Source organism: Brassica rapa, chromosome A08 (assembly GCF_000309985.2).
Source record: "Brassica rapa cultivar Chiifu-401-42 chromosome A08, CAAS_Brap_v3.01, whole genome shotgun sequence".
Classification (NCBI taxonomy): domain Eukaryota; kingdom Viridiplantae; phylum Streptophyta; class Magnoliopsida; order Brassicales; family Brassicaceae; genus Brassica; species Brassica rapa.
In genome coordinates this window covers 16,263,665-16,278,173 of record NC_024802.2, presented here as the reverse complement: position 1 = coordinate 16,278,173, position 14,509 = coordinate 16,263,665, and the positions used below count along the sequence as shown (strand labels likewise).

At 29.9% G+C, this 14,509-nt stretch overlaps 2 protein-coding genes across 2 annotated transcripts in view; both read right to left on the bottom strand.

The window, feature by feature from the left end:
• The window catches only part of LOC103835100 (probable disease resistance protein RPP1), a 531,820-nt gene that overhangs the window by 446,951 nt on the left and 70,360 nt on the right, over positions 1 to 14,509 (bottom strand). The gene's annotated exons all lie outside the window — the stretch shown is intronic.
• LOC103835030 (cytochrome P450 81F3) lies at positions 188 to 14,442 on the bottom strand. The gene is made up of 2 exons (XM_009111120.2): positions 5,030 to 14,442; positions 188 to 4,310 (listed from the first exon to the last, which is right to left on the bottom strand). The coding sequence occupies exons 1-2, from the start codon at positions 5,897 to 5,899 to the stop codon at positions 3,690 to 3,692; spliced, it is 1,491 nt and encodes a 496-aa protein (XP_009109368.2). The 5' UTR covers positions 5,900 to 14,442; the 3' UTR covers positions 188 to 3,689.

The window sequence follows — 14,509 nt, the reverse complement described above, 5'->3', positions numbered from 1 at the left end:
CCCATTCGGCAAGGTTCGAGTCTCATCCTACCACATCTTTTTCTTGAGTTCTTTTTTATTCTTCCTTTTTCATTAAAACTATTTTTGTTTTAAACAAATATATAGTTCTAGTAGTTTTTATTTTGCTTGTGGATTCATTATTTTTCTTCATATAGTTTATAAGAAAATATTTAGGTATATTATTGTATTATTTTATTTTTTCTTCTAATGAATATCCTTACTAAAAATATATAATAGATTTATGTTATATTAGACATAGGCGTTTAGGTGTCCATTCGGGTTTTACTCGATCAATTGGGTTTTGGTTCTACGTTAATATGAAATTTAACTCCTTTTAGTTATTCTTAAATTGTGGTTGAGATTTCTTTGGGTTCAATTCGAATATAATAACACATCAAAAATCCGGTTGAACCCATTTTAAATTCAGATTTATTCTAATTTGACTTTCTGTTATTCAAATACTTGTTTGAGTCAAAATTACACAATTAGTTCACAAAATAAATTTCACTAACAATCATTTGGTGGCATGAACAAAAATGATTGTTAAGTGAAAAAACTTAAAATTTCACTTTAGAACACGTTCTATTCGGATATTATGTCGGATTTAATTTGGTTTGGGTTCGGATTTTCCTCTTCTAAAACTTAAAGTTTCACCTTTCTTTGGATTGGAATTTCATGCCCCTATATAATGTTATCATATAACAATATTAATTAGTTATTTTTATGCCCCTACTCAAATGCCCCTACTCAAAAAAAAATGCCCCTACTCAAAATATTTTTTTGATCAGCCACCGGATGTGATCAGTTATTTTGATTTGGTTATGGGATAAAAGCCGAACCAAAAATCGAAACAATATATACAAAACTCATTCGAGTTATTTGACAGAACAGCAACCAATCCAAACTACTTACTTTGGGCCGGGCCACGGTTTTTGTTCGTGTCTAGTGGAGGGTTACATAAAGTTGCAGAAAATTCCGAATATTTAGGTAGGGGAAAAAGTTGTATGGGAAACGTGCTTGTTGTTAATAGATGCCGACAAAGGCACTTTGTCTGCTTACTGCGATCGATGTGTTATTGACTTAATTGTTTTTTGGTTAAAATGTATTCTATTGAAATATCAGGAAATTATCAAAGATTATACAGCTATGATTTTAATGGGCATGGAGTTAAAGAGTTCGAAAAGGTCGTTAAACATACAGTCGCTAGCTCTTTAATTTATTAAAAATTTGTGACTATTCTAGGTATTTGACACATAGTATCTTTTAGTATTAGGAATATTTTTTGAAAAGTTCAGTTACAAAATAATACTCTACTCTATAATTGCTAGGTTCTGAAGCAATGATTTAAGACCCAAAATGATTAGAGAAAGAGTAAATAGACCAAAAGCAAGAGAGAATTTCACTGTAGATTCCTAGCCTTGTCTTACACGAACAGATGTCTCATATACGCTCAAATCCTGGAAGGGACTCCTGGTTGAAAGGCATATCAAATCAATTGTTTTGTTTTCTGTCTGATAAGAATAACTTTTATTAATTTGATAAACAAGATTGCCTTTTTTAATTTGATTAAATTTAAAATTAGGGAAACAATAATACAAGTGGTACATCAATAGTACATATGTATCATGGTTTTATGAGTTTTCGACTATGATATAAATTTGATTTAGAGTATTATGTTTCAAGTTTTATGAGTCATTATAGATTTAGATACGTTTTAAACAAAATTGGTGTCGATCCACACCACCCATTGGTGTATGTCGACAAACATCACGATCAAATGTTCCCATGAGTTTTTATCAAGTTTCACTAGCTGAAGATTTGCCCAAAATTTTCCACTATATGCAACTAAATTTGACGTGTTTTAAACCTATATTTATTATTTAAGCCATTATTTAGGCTAAGCTTTATTTTATATCAGATTTAGTGGTTTAGAGTTTTTACGGAGACAAATCAGTATTTAGTAAAACGAAGATTTCGAACTCCTTTATCTCTCTTATTGATTTCTTAATGCAGTTTATTAAATTAATAATTTTTGTTTCATTGATCATGTCTGAGTTTAGATTTAAGATTTTTTCAAGGATTAAAAATGAATTGTTAGATTGAAAGGATAATATATGTTCATTCTTTGTGGAGAAGTCCTCTCGGGCCTATGCAGAAATGCAGCAAAAGATACTTCACTCCAGGGCATAAGAACAGCTAGTGGCAGTCTTTACATCAACTATTTGCTGATGACAAGATGTTCTTCTGTGCTGCCTCACCTGCCGATTGTGAAGCTCTATGCAATATCATATTTAAGTACGAGGAAGCTTCTGGACAGAAGATAAATACTGCCAAGTCCTCACAACAACATAATCTATGAGACAAGCAGCGAAGACCTCACTGGATATTGCTAAAGAAGGGGGATTAGGAAAATACTTAAGCCTTCTTTAACATTTTGGAAGAAGAAAAAAAGATCTGTTTACCTCTATAGTCGATAAAATTCAACATTGCGCTGTTAGCTGGTAAACCCGGTTCCTCTCCAAAGCAAGCAAGCTCACTATGCTTCAAGCAGTCCTTTCAGCCATCCTTACATATACAATGTCATGTTTACTCCTCCTAGTTTAGTCTCTGTAAATTAAAGGATACAGTCTGTCCTGACGAGGTTCGCGAATTCCATGTTAGCTGGCAAAAGATTCGGAAACTTCTTGCGTTTATTTCCTTGCTACGATATATAGTCTTACGGATCAACTAGTCATGTTAACGATCTGCGGAGATGTAGTCATGTTGTTGTGAAGACGGCTGTATCCTTGAAAAATGTCCATCACCAGCTGACAAGGTTGGCGAATTCCATCGACCCATGATAGTATAGTGAATATTGAACCTAATAAGAGGTAACCGCACCAATCACTAAAATCTACATAATTTTATGAAAATGATGACTTAAACCAACAATCTATTCCTAAAATTGATGGAGTCCCACTTTCATAAATAAAAGGCATATTTTACCAAAAATAGATAAATAAAAGGCTTGCGGATAAAAAGCAGATTTAGTCTATAAATTTAGTAACTCCGCGTACATAATTTATGTACGACGATATTTTCTTTGAATAATGAATAGTCACCAATTTCTTTTACTTTGAACTCGATTACCTTTTTCTATAATCATTGGCTTTCCGTTTCATTTAATCAAAATCTATCATTTTTATCACTTGTTTGTTGACCGGTCTGAATTCCCCATCCACAAAATTATACTCCATGTTTTGAAAAAATATTTTGTTTCAAAAAGATGTATATTTTATGTTTTTTATGAGAAAATTACAAATTTAAAGAAAATTAATTGGTTTTATTAGATTACTATTGACTAAAAGTTATTGAAAATTAAAAATTACAGAAAACGATAAATTTACCATAATAATTTAATGTGTTTTTTAATATGTGTGAAAACACTAAAATATATCTTTTAGAAACAGAGGGAGTATATTTCTATTAAAATAGGTCTTTCGGAGTTTTTTTTTTTTAATTAAGCCATAGGCCAATGATTAAAGACACCTTAAATCAACAGAAAGTTTTTTTCCCCGACAATTTTCGTTAAGTAATTTTGCATTGAAAAAAAACAGAAGAGAGAATTTAACCATTAGAAATTCATTGAAATGAAGCAAACGTAGATTTCCATTCATTCGAGTAACATTTCATATATAGCTTCAGAAACCTTATGAGTGAGCCTGAAGTTCATTCATAATGAGCCGAGAACTACACAAGGCCCATAAAGGCTCTTTCTTACGCATTGCCATCCCCGGAGTCTCTGTCATGTCGATCTTCTCGTCATTGACCTTTTCCCAGTCAAAACACTGAATCAACGATCCTAACGCCAACGTCACGATCCTCTGCCCTAAACCGGTTCCTGGACACGCTCTCCGTCCATTACCAAATGGCATTAGCTTATGAACGTCTTCTCCTCCTTCTCCGATGTTAAACCGTTCCGGTTTGAACTTCTCTGGTTCATTCCAGAGGCTTGGATCTCTGTGTATAGCCCACGCGTTCACCATCACCATCGTTCCACGTGGAACGTCGTACCCTCCGACTTTGATATCGTCTGTCGTCGATCTTGGCACTAAGAGCGGCGCAGCAGGGTATAGCCGGAATGTTTCGGACACTATGTTTTGAAGGTAAGGCAATTTTTCTAGGTCTGGTTCGTCGATCAAACGTTCTTGTCCAATTTTCTCGTCGATCTCTTGTTTTGCCTTTTCCAGTGACTCTGGATGGTTTAGCAAACACGCCATCGCCCATTCTAGGGTTACGGCAGAGGTATCTGTTCCGGCTATCATCATACCCTATTTCACACATAATTAACAAAAATATATATAAGTACTTGTTAATTACATACAGCTTAAGTAACTATAAATATTAACATGACTAGCCAGAACGTAACAGCCGTCTTCACAACAACATGACTACATCTCCGCAGATCGTTAACATGACTAGTTGATCCGTAAGATTATATATCGTAGCAAGGAAATAACGCAAGAAGTTTCTGAATCTTTTGCAATTGTGGCTAAAATGTTTCTAGTTGTATGTTGGGGATTCCCAATAAGTAAAGTTTCTTTGTTGTTTATATTCTTTTTTGGCAATAAAAGGTTCAATCGAACTACTTCTTTGTACAGGTACAAAAAGTTAAAAACGTTTCATTTTTATAATAATTCACATATTATTTTTTAAAAATTACAATAAATTAATAAAGGTTTTTACAGTTTCAAAGTTTAAAACCTACAAGTATATTAGCTTGTTAAAATTTGGAGATCAAAACCAAAGTCTAAAACCTACAAGTATATTTACCTACAAGTCTAAAACCTACGGTATATACCTGAGCCGTCTATATATTGAAATTACACCAAAAGGTTGATTTGAGAAAGATTCGTTACCACTTAATGAAAACGTGTGAGCCATAATAATGATTTAAAAATCAAGTACCAAAACACAAAGAATAAGTGACATCAGAGTAATATTCTGGCTCTTGTATTATTGAGTGTACTAGAGATTCTTTAGCACTTACCAGCATTAAGCCTTTGATAGTAACGTCGGTGTAATACTCTGGCTCCTGTTGTTGCAAAGAGAGCAAATGGTTAACCATTGTGTTACCGCCTTTGTCTCTTCTACACTCATCAAGCAAACGCTGCAAGATCTCATCCATGGCTTCTCCAACAGATTTCACTTTCTTCTCAAAGCTCCCTCCGAATATTTTCAAAAATGGCAAGTAATCTCCGGGGTGTCTCGCGCCGCTACAGTCGTTAACATCGGCGACGAGTTTCTTGAAAAGATTCGCTTCTTCCTCGTTATGGACTTGGTCTCCGTAATATCTCTTCCCCGTGACCATCCTCACGATGTTGTTGAACGTTAGGTCAGACAATAGCGGCTCTAGCTCGATCTCTTTGTCGACCTCACGTGAGAGTCTCGTGAGCATGCGGCGTATTTCGTCTTTACGTATATGGAGGAAGTTGGTGAGACGGTTCGAGGAGAGGATTTCAAGGGAGCAGACGCGGCGGAGGTTACGCCAGTGGTCGCCGTAAGGAGCGGTCCCGACGGTTGTGTAGTTGTATGCGACGTATTTTGCGGTTAGGAAACAAGGCCTGTTCGAGATGAGGACGTCGTTTTGGCCCGTGAAGCATTCTGATGCCAGTGAGGAGGAGGAGATCACGACGGTGCGGCGGTAGCCAACTCTGAGGGAGAAGATTGGGCCGTAGGTCTTTGAGAGGCGGTGGAAGAGACGGTGGACCGGCGGTTTGATGAGGAGGTGGTGGCCGAGAATGGGGAGAGCGTAAGGCGGAGAAGGAGGGAGGTTGAAACGTTGCTTTTTGGATGAGAATATGAGTTTGTAAGCCACAAGAAAGAGAGCTAAAGAGAGAATAATCACATAGTAAAACATCTATGATTATGTGTTTTCTTTCCTCTAAGGAGTTTGTTGGTGATAGTGTGTCGAGGAAATAATCAGACCGGTACACTTTATATATAATAATTTTTATTAGATTGGATCTTGTTCATGTATTTGTATTTTCCACGCTGTATATATATATATATATATTTATTCTAACGGGAATATTACGTAGTTTTTTTTTTCATTTTAATCGAAAAGGTGTTAAATCAGAGGCGATTATTATATAAGCATAGCAAAAAAACACAAATATATATACACATATGTATATAATTATCGTATGATAGATAACATCAAAACAAGTTTTATGTACAAACACGACATAAACCATAAAAAATCATATATATCAATCCCAATGGTTTAATTAGCCATATGGTTTGCAACTCAATAGCTACTTGAAGCTTAGTATTTGATTTTAAGAAAAATTTCAATCCCAATGTAACACAAAGTGTAAATAACCTTTTTGTTTGAAATAATTTAGCATTCTTTCAAAAAATATCATATATATCATTTATTTGGATTGTAAAAAAGGATAATTTGAAAATACCCTATTTATAGTTTGAAATTTGGAGAATATACTTGTATTTTTAAGTTTTGAAAACTATACTTTTTGAAATGTGATAAAACATTTTAATCCAAATTTGATAAAAAAATATACATACTCTGACAACTAAAATACATATTTGATGTAACTATTACTACTGATAATGTTTATGATAATACACTTTTGTGATTTCATGTACCTTCGTAGATTCTTCCAATAGCTAGGAACCCTTTTTTTAATCAGAACAGCATCAAATTATAGAATTGGTGGTAGTAGTTTATTGGATGTATATGCTTATTTTCTTCATTCTGTCAATTTCAGAAGAAAAGTATCCTAACTTACTGTTGACATTGAGTTCTGTTCATGTATGGTGTGTTAAGCATTTTATAAATGCTTTGGGAACTTGCTTTGACGTCTCTGAGATACAGAGAACTGGAACGTAGAAGATCCGTCACTCATGAAACACATCAAGCAATATACATAGATCATTGTACTGTATAAGGATCATTGTACTGTATAAATGATATTACTTTTGATGTCTTCTGAATCTAAAGAAAAACAAAAGACTATAAAAAAGTTTATTTGGATCTTTATGTCAATTGATGTAGTAATAACATTATTACCTTTACATGATAAATCTACGCACCTATAGATGTTGGCGAGACAAAATCAAATTACACCTCAAAAACATTGAAACAAAATAATACACATATAAGCGCTACAAAAAATGGAGAACTAGAGGAAGAAGAAGAAGAAGATGATACAAATAAATAGAAACACAGAAGAAGAATTGAAAGAAATGAGGAGATAGAGATAATGGAAAACGTCATTTTAGTACTTTCATCAAAATAAACTAAAATATAGTATTATAAGATATTATATTACGTAGATTTAAGAGTATTATCTAAAAGAAAATAATTTGTAAAATGATTATATATATATATATCTGAGATTTTATTTTAACATAAATTAAATTGTATTTAAAAAAAAATATAAATCGAAGTACATTTTTTAAAATAAAATCTCAGATAAATGTATTTTCTCAAATTTTCCCTTGTAAAAACTTGTTTACTTCTAACATTTTATTTAGAAAAATGTTTTAAGTTTATTAAACAATTTAAACATCTAGAAAGTATTTATAAATACGAGTCGAGTATTAAAGATTAAATAAATGCCGTAAAGAACAAATTTTAAACAGTACGAAAGATTTTACTATATTTTAGAAATTATTTACCAAATTTACCAAAAAGACTCCTAAAATTATAGAAAATATTCCTAAAATTCTAATAAGAGGTGAAAGCTGTATACCAGTAGTCAGTTGATTTCCATGTTATTTTTTAATTGCAAGGGGGAGGGGTTTAAAAAATGAAAAATTGTCAAAAATACCACATTCATAATACCACTTTTTATGTTTATCTTAATCATTTTTATTTTTATTTTTACTTTTAAAGGGGAAAAAATATTTATAACCATTGAGTTAACTAATCTAGAATTAGAGTTTAGACTTGAGAAGTATGTACAATTTAGAATGTGAAATTTAGGGTTCTAATAAATATATAAATAAATAATTAAAGTTTTTTTTTTAAATTAAAAAATATTTTCAAAAAGAAATTTCGAATTTCAAAAAGAAATTTCGAATTTCAAAAAGAACTCACTTTGTTTATCTTTTTCTTAGAAATTCTAATGATGGTTACCGGTCAGAGCCATTCTTGTTTTATATGTTCCTATTGTTCATGTGATGGTTACCGGCCAAAGGCATAATAACTCTCTTGACTTATCTTTTTCTTAGAAATTCTAATGATCACTTAAATCGATTAGTAATGAGTTATTATTAAGTTCATCTCCTAAGAGTTCACCAACCAATAATATTTAGTTATTTTATATTCAATTTCTCGTAAAAAAAAAGGAAACAAAATAATTAAAATTTGTAAAGTTATTTACAATTTACAATTTATTTCTGACGTAAACTTTAAATCTTTGAATGAAAGAAAACATTATGCGTATAGCGGCATTTAATAACATAGATATTTTTTTTATTAATTGATCTTTGTATAGCCTCTGAGATCCGCTTATAAAGTTAAAAAAATAAAACATAGATATTTCAATACTAGATGTCAAAAAAATATATTAAAATACTATAAACAATGAATTAAGTGACCTTTTTGTTTGACGAATAACCCAAGTATTTTAGTTGTTTTTTTAGATAGTTATAGATAGATGAGACGTCCGTTTTCAAACTTGCTACCAAACAAAGTAAATAAGTGTGCGACAACCAAGAACAGTCACAACCAATGTTTTTAAACTCGACCTGGACACTAAACCAAACGATTTACCGAATTGCTGGATCATTAGATCAACCACGGATGAACCACAGATTAATAAATTAATTAATTTTATTATATAATAATATATTAGCTATGAAAATAAAAAATATAAAAACTAAAGTTTAATATTTTCTAAATATTTTTTAAAACATAAAATAATAGTTTGGATATGTATATACTTTATGTTTAAAAAGTATTTAATAAATACTTAACTTTAGTTTTTATATATTTATTATCATTTGATATACAAAATATCAAAAAAAAATAGTTTAGACTATTTAAAATTTTATGTCATAAAGTAAGAATTATGACATCTAAAAATCAAGATATAATATTTACAAATATTTAAATATCTAATGTGAATAATAAATTAACTTCAAATTCAAAATAAACTAAAAGTAAAAGATCATTGTAATAAATTATAAATAACAGAAATAAACTAACACCAAATGACATCAACTAATTTTGATTTTCTCTATCATCGTTCACTTCATTTTCTTTAGGTGACATCGTAAAAAATCTTCATCATAATCTAAAAATCACAAATATAAAACTGAAAAGGGAAAACCTAACTTTTTTTTGTCAGCACCTAACTTTTTAATTGAAAACTTAGAATATAAAATATAATCTAGAAATTAAAAAAAAAAGGAGAAAAATTATTTATTGGTTCAGCCGGTGCTTCAACCGGTATCGGTTTCTGGGTTTTAGTAGGTTTTTGTGGGTTTTTGCGGGTTTCTAAATATTGGATTTTCATAAAACCTAAACTAATTTTTTTCTGAATCACCGAGTTTATTGGTTCAACCGCAGGTCCGGGTCGTTTCAAAACACTGGTCACAACTCACAAGTGACGATCCTTTTCGCAGATCAATTTTATTTTATGGACTTACGCATATGTTTTAATTATGTGAATCATTTCTGTTAAAAAAATTCCTAATTAGTTTTGTAAGTTTTATAGACTATCTTAGTTAGTAGCATATCATCCATAAAATATTAATTAATAAATTTATTATATAAACCTAAAATACAAAAGCTTCATTTTTTGGCTTCCAAAAGGTATTATTCGGCAAAAGATCCCCATAGTAGGTGATGTAGTTTATAAATATATTCGATTATTTAACTACCCAATTTCATGATATTCCTCGAATCCCTGATCTCCTATCATCGTCTGACTCTGACCCCTCACCCTTTTGAATTTAGGTCCTTTTATATGTTTTCTTTCTTGTTTATAACTTCTTATATAAAATTTCTTTTGACTGATTCTTATATAATTTCTTGGGAAAAATTGCTTTTTTAGAGCAAAAAAATGATAACTATGTCCTTTTATACTAATCTCATTTATTTTATGTCATATTAGATTAATTATTTTCAAAATGGCAATAATGCCCTTAAAATTGTAATTTTAAAATATAATAAATAATGGGTTCGATCAAGCGGGATCGATCGATCCGAAATTATAAGGTCAAAGTTATGCAGAACAAAAAAACGCGGAGCATATACTGATCGGCATGGTCCATTTCACTCGATCGGCAAAGATCAATTTCATACATATCGACCGATTGATCCCGTGCCCAGATAAGTATTCCATATCGATTTCCTGGTTTTTTTCGGTTATACTCGGTTTGATTCCCACTTGATTTGAACCGACCAAACATGATTTTAACTCTTTAAACTCGATTTCTTTGGGATGAAACCCATAATTTTTCATCTCCTTCACGAACAACGGAGGAGAAAATCAAAGTCTCAAGTTCCTAAACCCTAACTCACTCAATTTCACACTGATTTGGTAGAAATAATGTGAAATTTTTGTGAACAATCAATGGAATATAGAAGACGGCGTGAGAAGAAGGTTACCACGTTTTTTTTCATTTTAAAAAAAAATCGATTTTTTTTTTTCAAAATATGAAAGTGAATATTCTCAAATATTTTGTTTCCATATTTTTAGGAACTGATTTCTTATCCGTAGAATACAGCTAATCTGTAGAAATCGGTTTCTACAGGTTTTTTAAATTATAGTAATGTGTAGATTTTGATTTCTACATATTTTAGATTTACAGTAAATATGTAGAAATCGGTTTTTAAGTGTTTTAGATTTATATTAATGTGTAGATTTTGATTTCTAAAGATTTTAGATCGTTAGGTTAAGCGCATAATATGTATTCTAAATATTTTTAGAATACTCTTATTTACGTAGATCACGTATTCTAAACATTGTAGATTCAATGAAAAAAAATAGATTTTGTTTTCTACTTCGTAGAATGCCATTTCTACTTTATTTAGAATAAAATCTGAAAACTATGATTTAAACATTTTTAGAACTGAAAAAAATACCACTAAGTTTATATAGGTATTTTATCAATAGTTACTATTTTCCAATTTTTTTTGTTTGTAAAACTATTTATGAAATTTATTTTCAAAAATATTAAAGGGTATTAAAGGCAAAAATGACACAAAATATATATTAGTCTAAAAAGACATAGTTATCATTTGTTTGCTCTAAAAAGACAAAATTTCCTAATTTCTTTACCAAAAAAATTCTTATACGTACTTGTTATCGTCTGTTTAGAAATAACCTAGACAAAATAGATATTAGTCTAAAATGACATATCTTTACTATACAAAAATGAAATTCAAAATAGTCAGTGTTTACAAATTACCTAGTTAATGTTGTTTCGCTGGTTTGTCATAATCAAAAGAAATTTTGATTCTTTTGTCGGGTTGTTTTCTTAATAGAGAAACTTTTAATTAAAATATCTGTTAAATGAGATTTTCTATTCATATAATTTTATGATCGTTTGTATTTTGTTATAATAGAAATTAAATTATTGATCAAAAAAATTGTAATATAAAATTTTAAACAGTTTTAGTAATTTATATTTTTTAAATCAAAATATAACATAAAAATTAAACTTTTATTAAATGGTTAATATGATTGTTTAATTTTTAATAATAAAAAATTAAACAAAACTGATAAATACAAAAATTGTTATAAAATAAAAAAATGTTGGATAATTTCCTATCTTTTATTTAAGGAAAGAATCAAAAATATTTTTTTGTAGATTACTATCTAAGGTAATAGACTAATAGTTAGTTTAATGAAAAAAATAATATATGTTTAACCGGACCAGCTTATTTCTATAACAACTATAAAAATACATTACATGTTTTATGTTTCTCAGTTAATATATAAGGAATTGTTTATTGATTTCCAAGTGAACTCTTTGAAATATGGCCGTGTTATAAATGTTTGACAAAGCCATAACTCCAAACGATATTTTTTTTTGACAAAGGCATAACTCCGAACGATATTTTTTTTTCACAAAGCCATAACTCCGAGCAATATACTAATACTGAATCAAACAAAAAGTTGGTATGAGCTTATTATTCGGCTGGAGAAATATATTTTTATTCAGTCATATAACTAGATCTTAACCGCTCAACCGCGCATATATTCTTTTACTTTTTATGTTACAAAATTATGGTTGTTCATGTATTTCAAATGTTTATTTTTCTATTTGTTCATGATATGAGTTATTGATGCTCAAATAACTAAAGTTGTATGTTAGATAAATCATTTGGTAATTGGCATTTTGTTTTACAAATTTACCATTTTCAAATGTATTTTTCTTATAAAGCATATAATTTGGATTGTTTATGTAAATTAATACATCTATTAAAAAATATTCAAAGCTTTGTATTTGTTATGTTTTAATTTTATACAGAGACATCATTATTTTATATTCTTATAGTCCTAACATTTTCTAACACTTAAATTAAAATTCAGAAATAATGAAAGACAAAAATAATTTTGGGCTATATTTGAAACATCTTGTGTTGACAAAGAAAAAAAATACAGTGAACATAATTTTGTTAAAATTAAAAAGGCCTATCTAGAAAAGATATATTGGGTCTCATTTAGTTAGCTTTTGAGTTTAATTAGTTGATTCATAAAGTTTCTTTTGGGCAAAGGTAAACTAACTTGTTACTCTAACTAACTATTCTACGAAAATCAGGTGAATTCTAGATTTTTTCGTTAAATCCAAAAATGTGCTCCTCTATCTCATCAAATTCTATCGGTGAATCAGTTCTTAAGATTGGTGCATGTTGCTTGAGACATCAGGTTATGGAAATGAAAACACAATCATAAGGGGTTAATCACTCATACGATGTTGAAACTCAGTGAAGATCAAGCTTATAGCTGCTCGATATATTTAAGGGCGAATCAAAGAAGAAGGTCATATGATTCAACAAATCAATTGTTTCCTTAAAATTACACGATTGTTAATGATAAGATCAGAGAGACAACAATGATTTATATTAGAACAGATTTTCCGTATATTCCATTACTTTGTTTCCAATAATGATTTCAATCCCGAAATTATAGGATTACAATATTATGATGTTTTAAATGTGCAACCAATATTGTTGTGGGTATATTCCTTAATTTGTTTTTGAATAATATTGCTTAATATTGGAATAGACTTTCCTTGATAGTTTTTTTTCTTGCAAAATGTTTTCCAAAATTTTTTACAATCACAAAATTATAAGAATATAATATTATGATTTTTTTAACATACGACTAATATTTTAGGTAATATTTTGAATACACCCATCTTCATCTTCTCCAAATTCCATCTGTGTGTTCAGTATATAAAGATGTAATCATATAATAAAAAGAGATCAGGAGTTCAAATAAGGCTAATACGATTTAACAAATAGTTCATGATAACCACGGGGTGGTGGGCTAGTGGTCTTGAGGTAATTAAAACACCAATACGGACTCAAGTTCGAATACTCCCTGTGGCTACGGAATGCTTTACGTCCTCCCTACGTTTAAAGTTAATCGCGGCGTTGGTGTCGGGTCCTTGGATAATGGATATTAGTGTCGGCTGGTTCCGGGCCAGGGGGATTAGATGGTTGGCAATCGGAAACCACGTGCAGATTATGGACCTTTGGACAAACGGAAACCACGTGCGGATTACGGGTCACATTTGAAGCTCCTGTTAAAAAAACAAATAGTTCATGACATTTAGAAGAAAAAAAATTCATGACACATGAGAAATGACCCGAGGAAGTTTATTAAAAAGTCATCACCATGTTAGTAATAAGAAGGATGGTCGAGTATGGTCATACCAGATATGACCATGAGAGATGTTTATTTGTATATAGAAAAACATATTTTACACGATTTGTAGTAAATGAAAAGAACTGAGATACATGAATTACAACTCTCAGAAGTTTATGAAACATATGAAACTTTTAGTTACATAAAATGTATGGTCGTTTATAATATTTTTTTGTATAAAGACACATGTCATTCATTTTGTATATAGTAAAGTAAAGGCATCAAGATTGTTAAGAGATGGATTCGTAATGTGGGGCTTTACATGATATTAATCCCATGTATATTAATTGAAAAATATTACAACTTCTTTTTGTACATACATGTCATTAGTAGGATGATTATTAGAATCATTAGAGAAATAGGTTGGTTCATCTAATTATATGGTAAATTTTTTATTAAACTAACTATAAATTTATTATTAATGTTTTTTATTATTTTCTTAAATAAAAGTTACAAAATTATCTAATATGGCTAAAATATAATATGACAATTAATAATTTTGAATAATAAAGATTTGATAAAAATTGGTATATCATCTATCATATTTGTTTTATTTGGTATATATGACAATTAATAGATTTTTCTGTATATATGTTATATTTAAATTTTTTAAA

Coding starts and splice junctions, on each gene's coding strand:
- LOC103835030 (XM_009111120.2), bottom strand. CDS start 5,899: ATGTTTTACTATGTGATTATTCTCTCTTTAGCTCTCTTTCTTGTGGCT. Junction 4,311..5,029: donor CTATCAAAGGCTTAATGCTG/GTAAGTGCTAAA, acceptor TGTGTGAAATAG/GGTATGATGATAGCCGGAAC.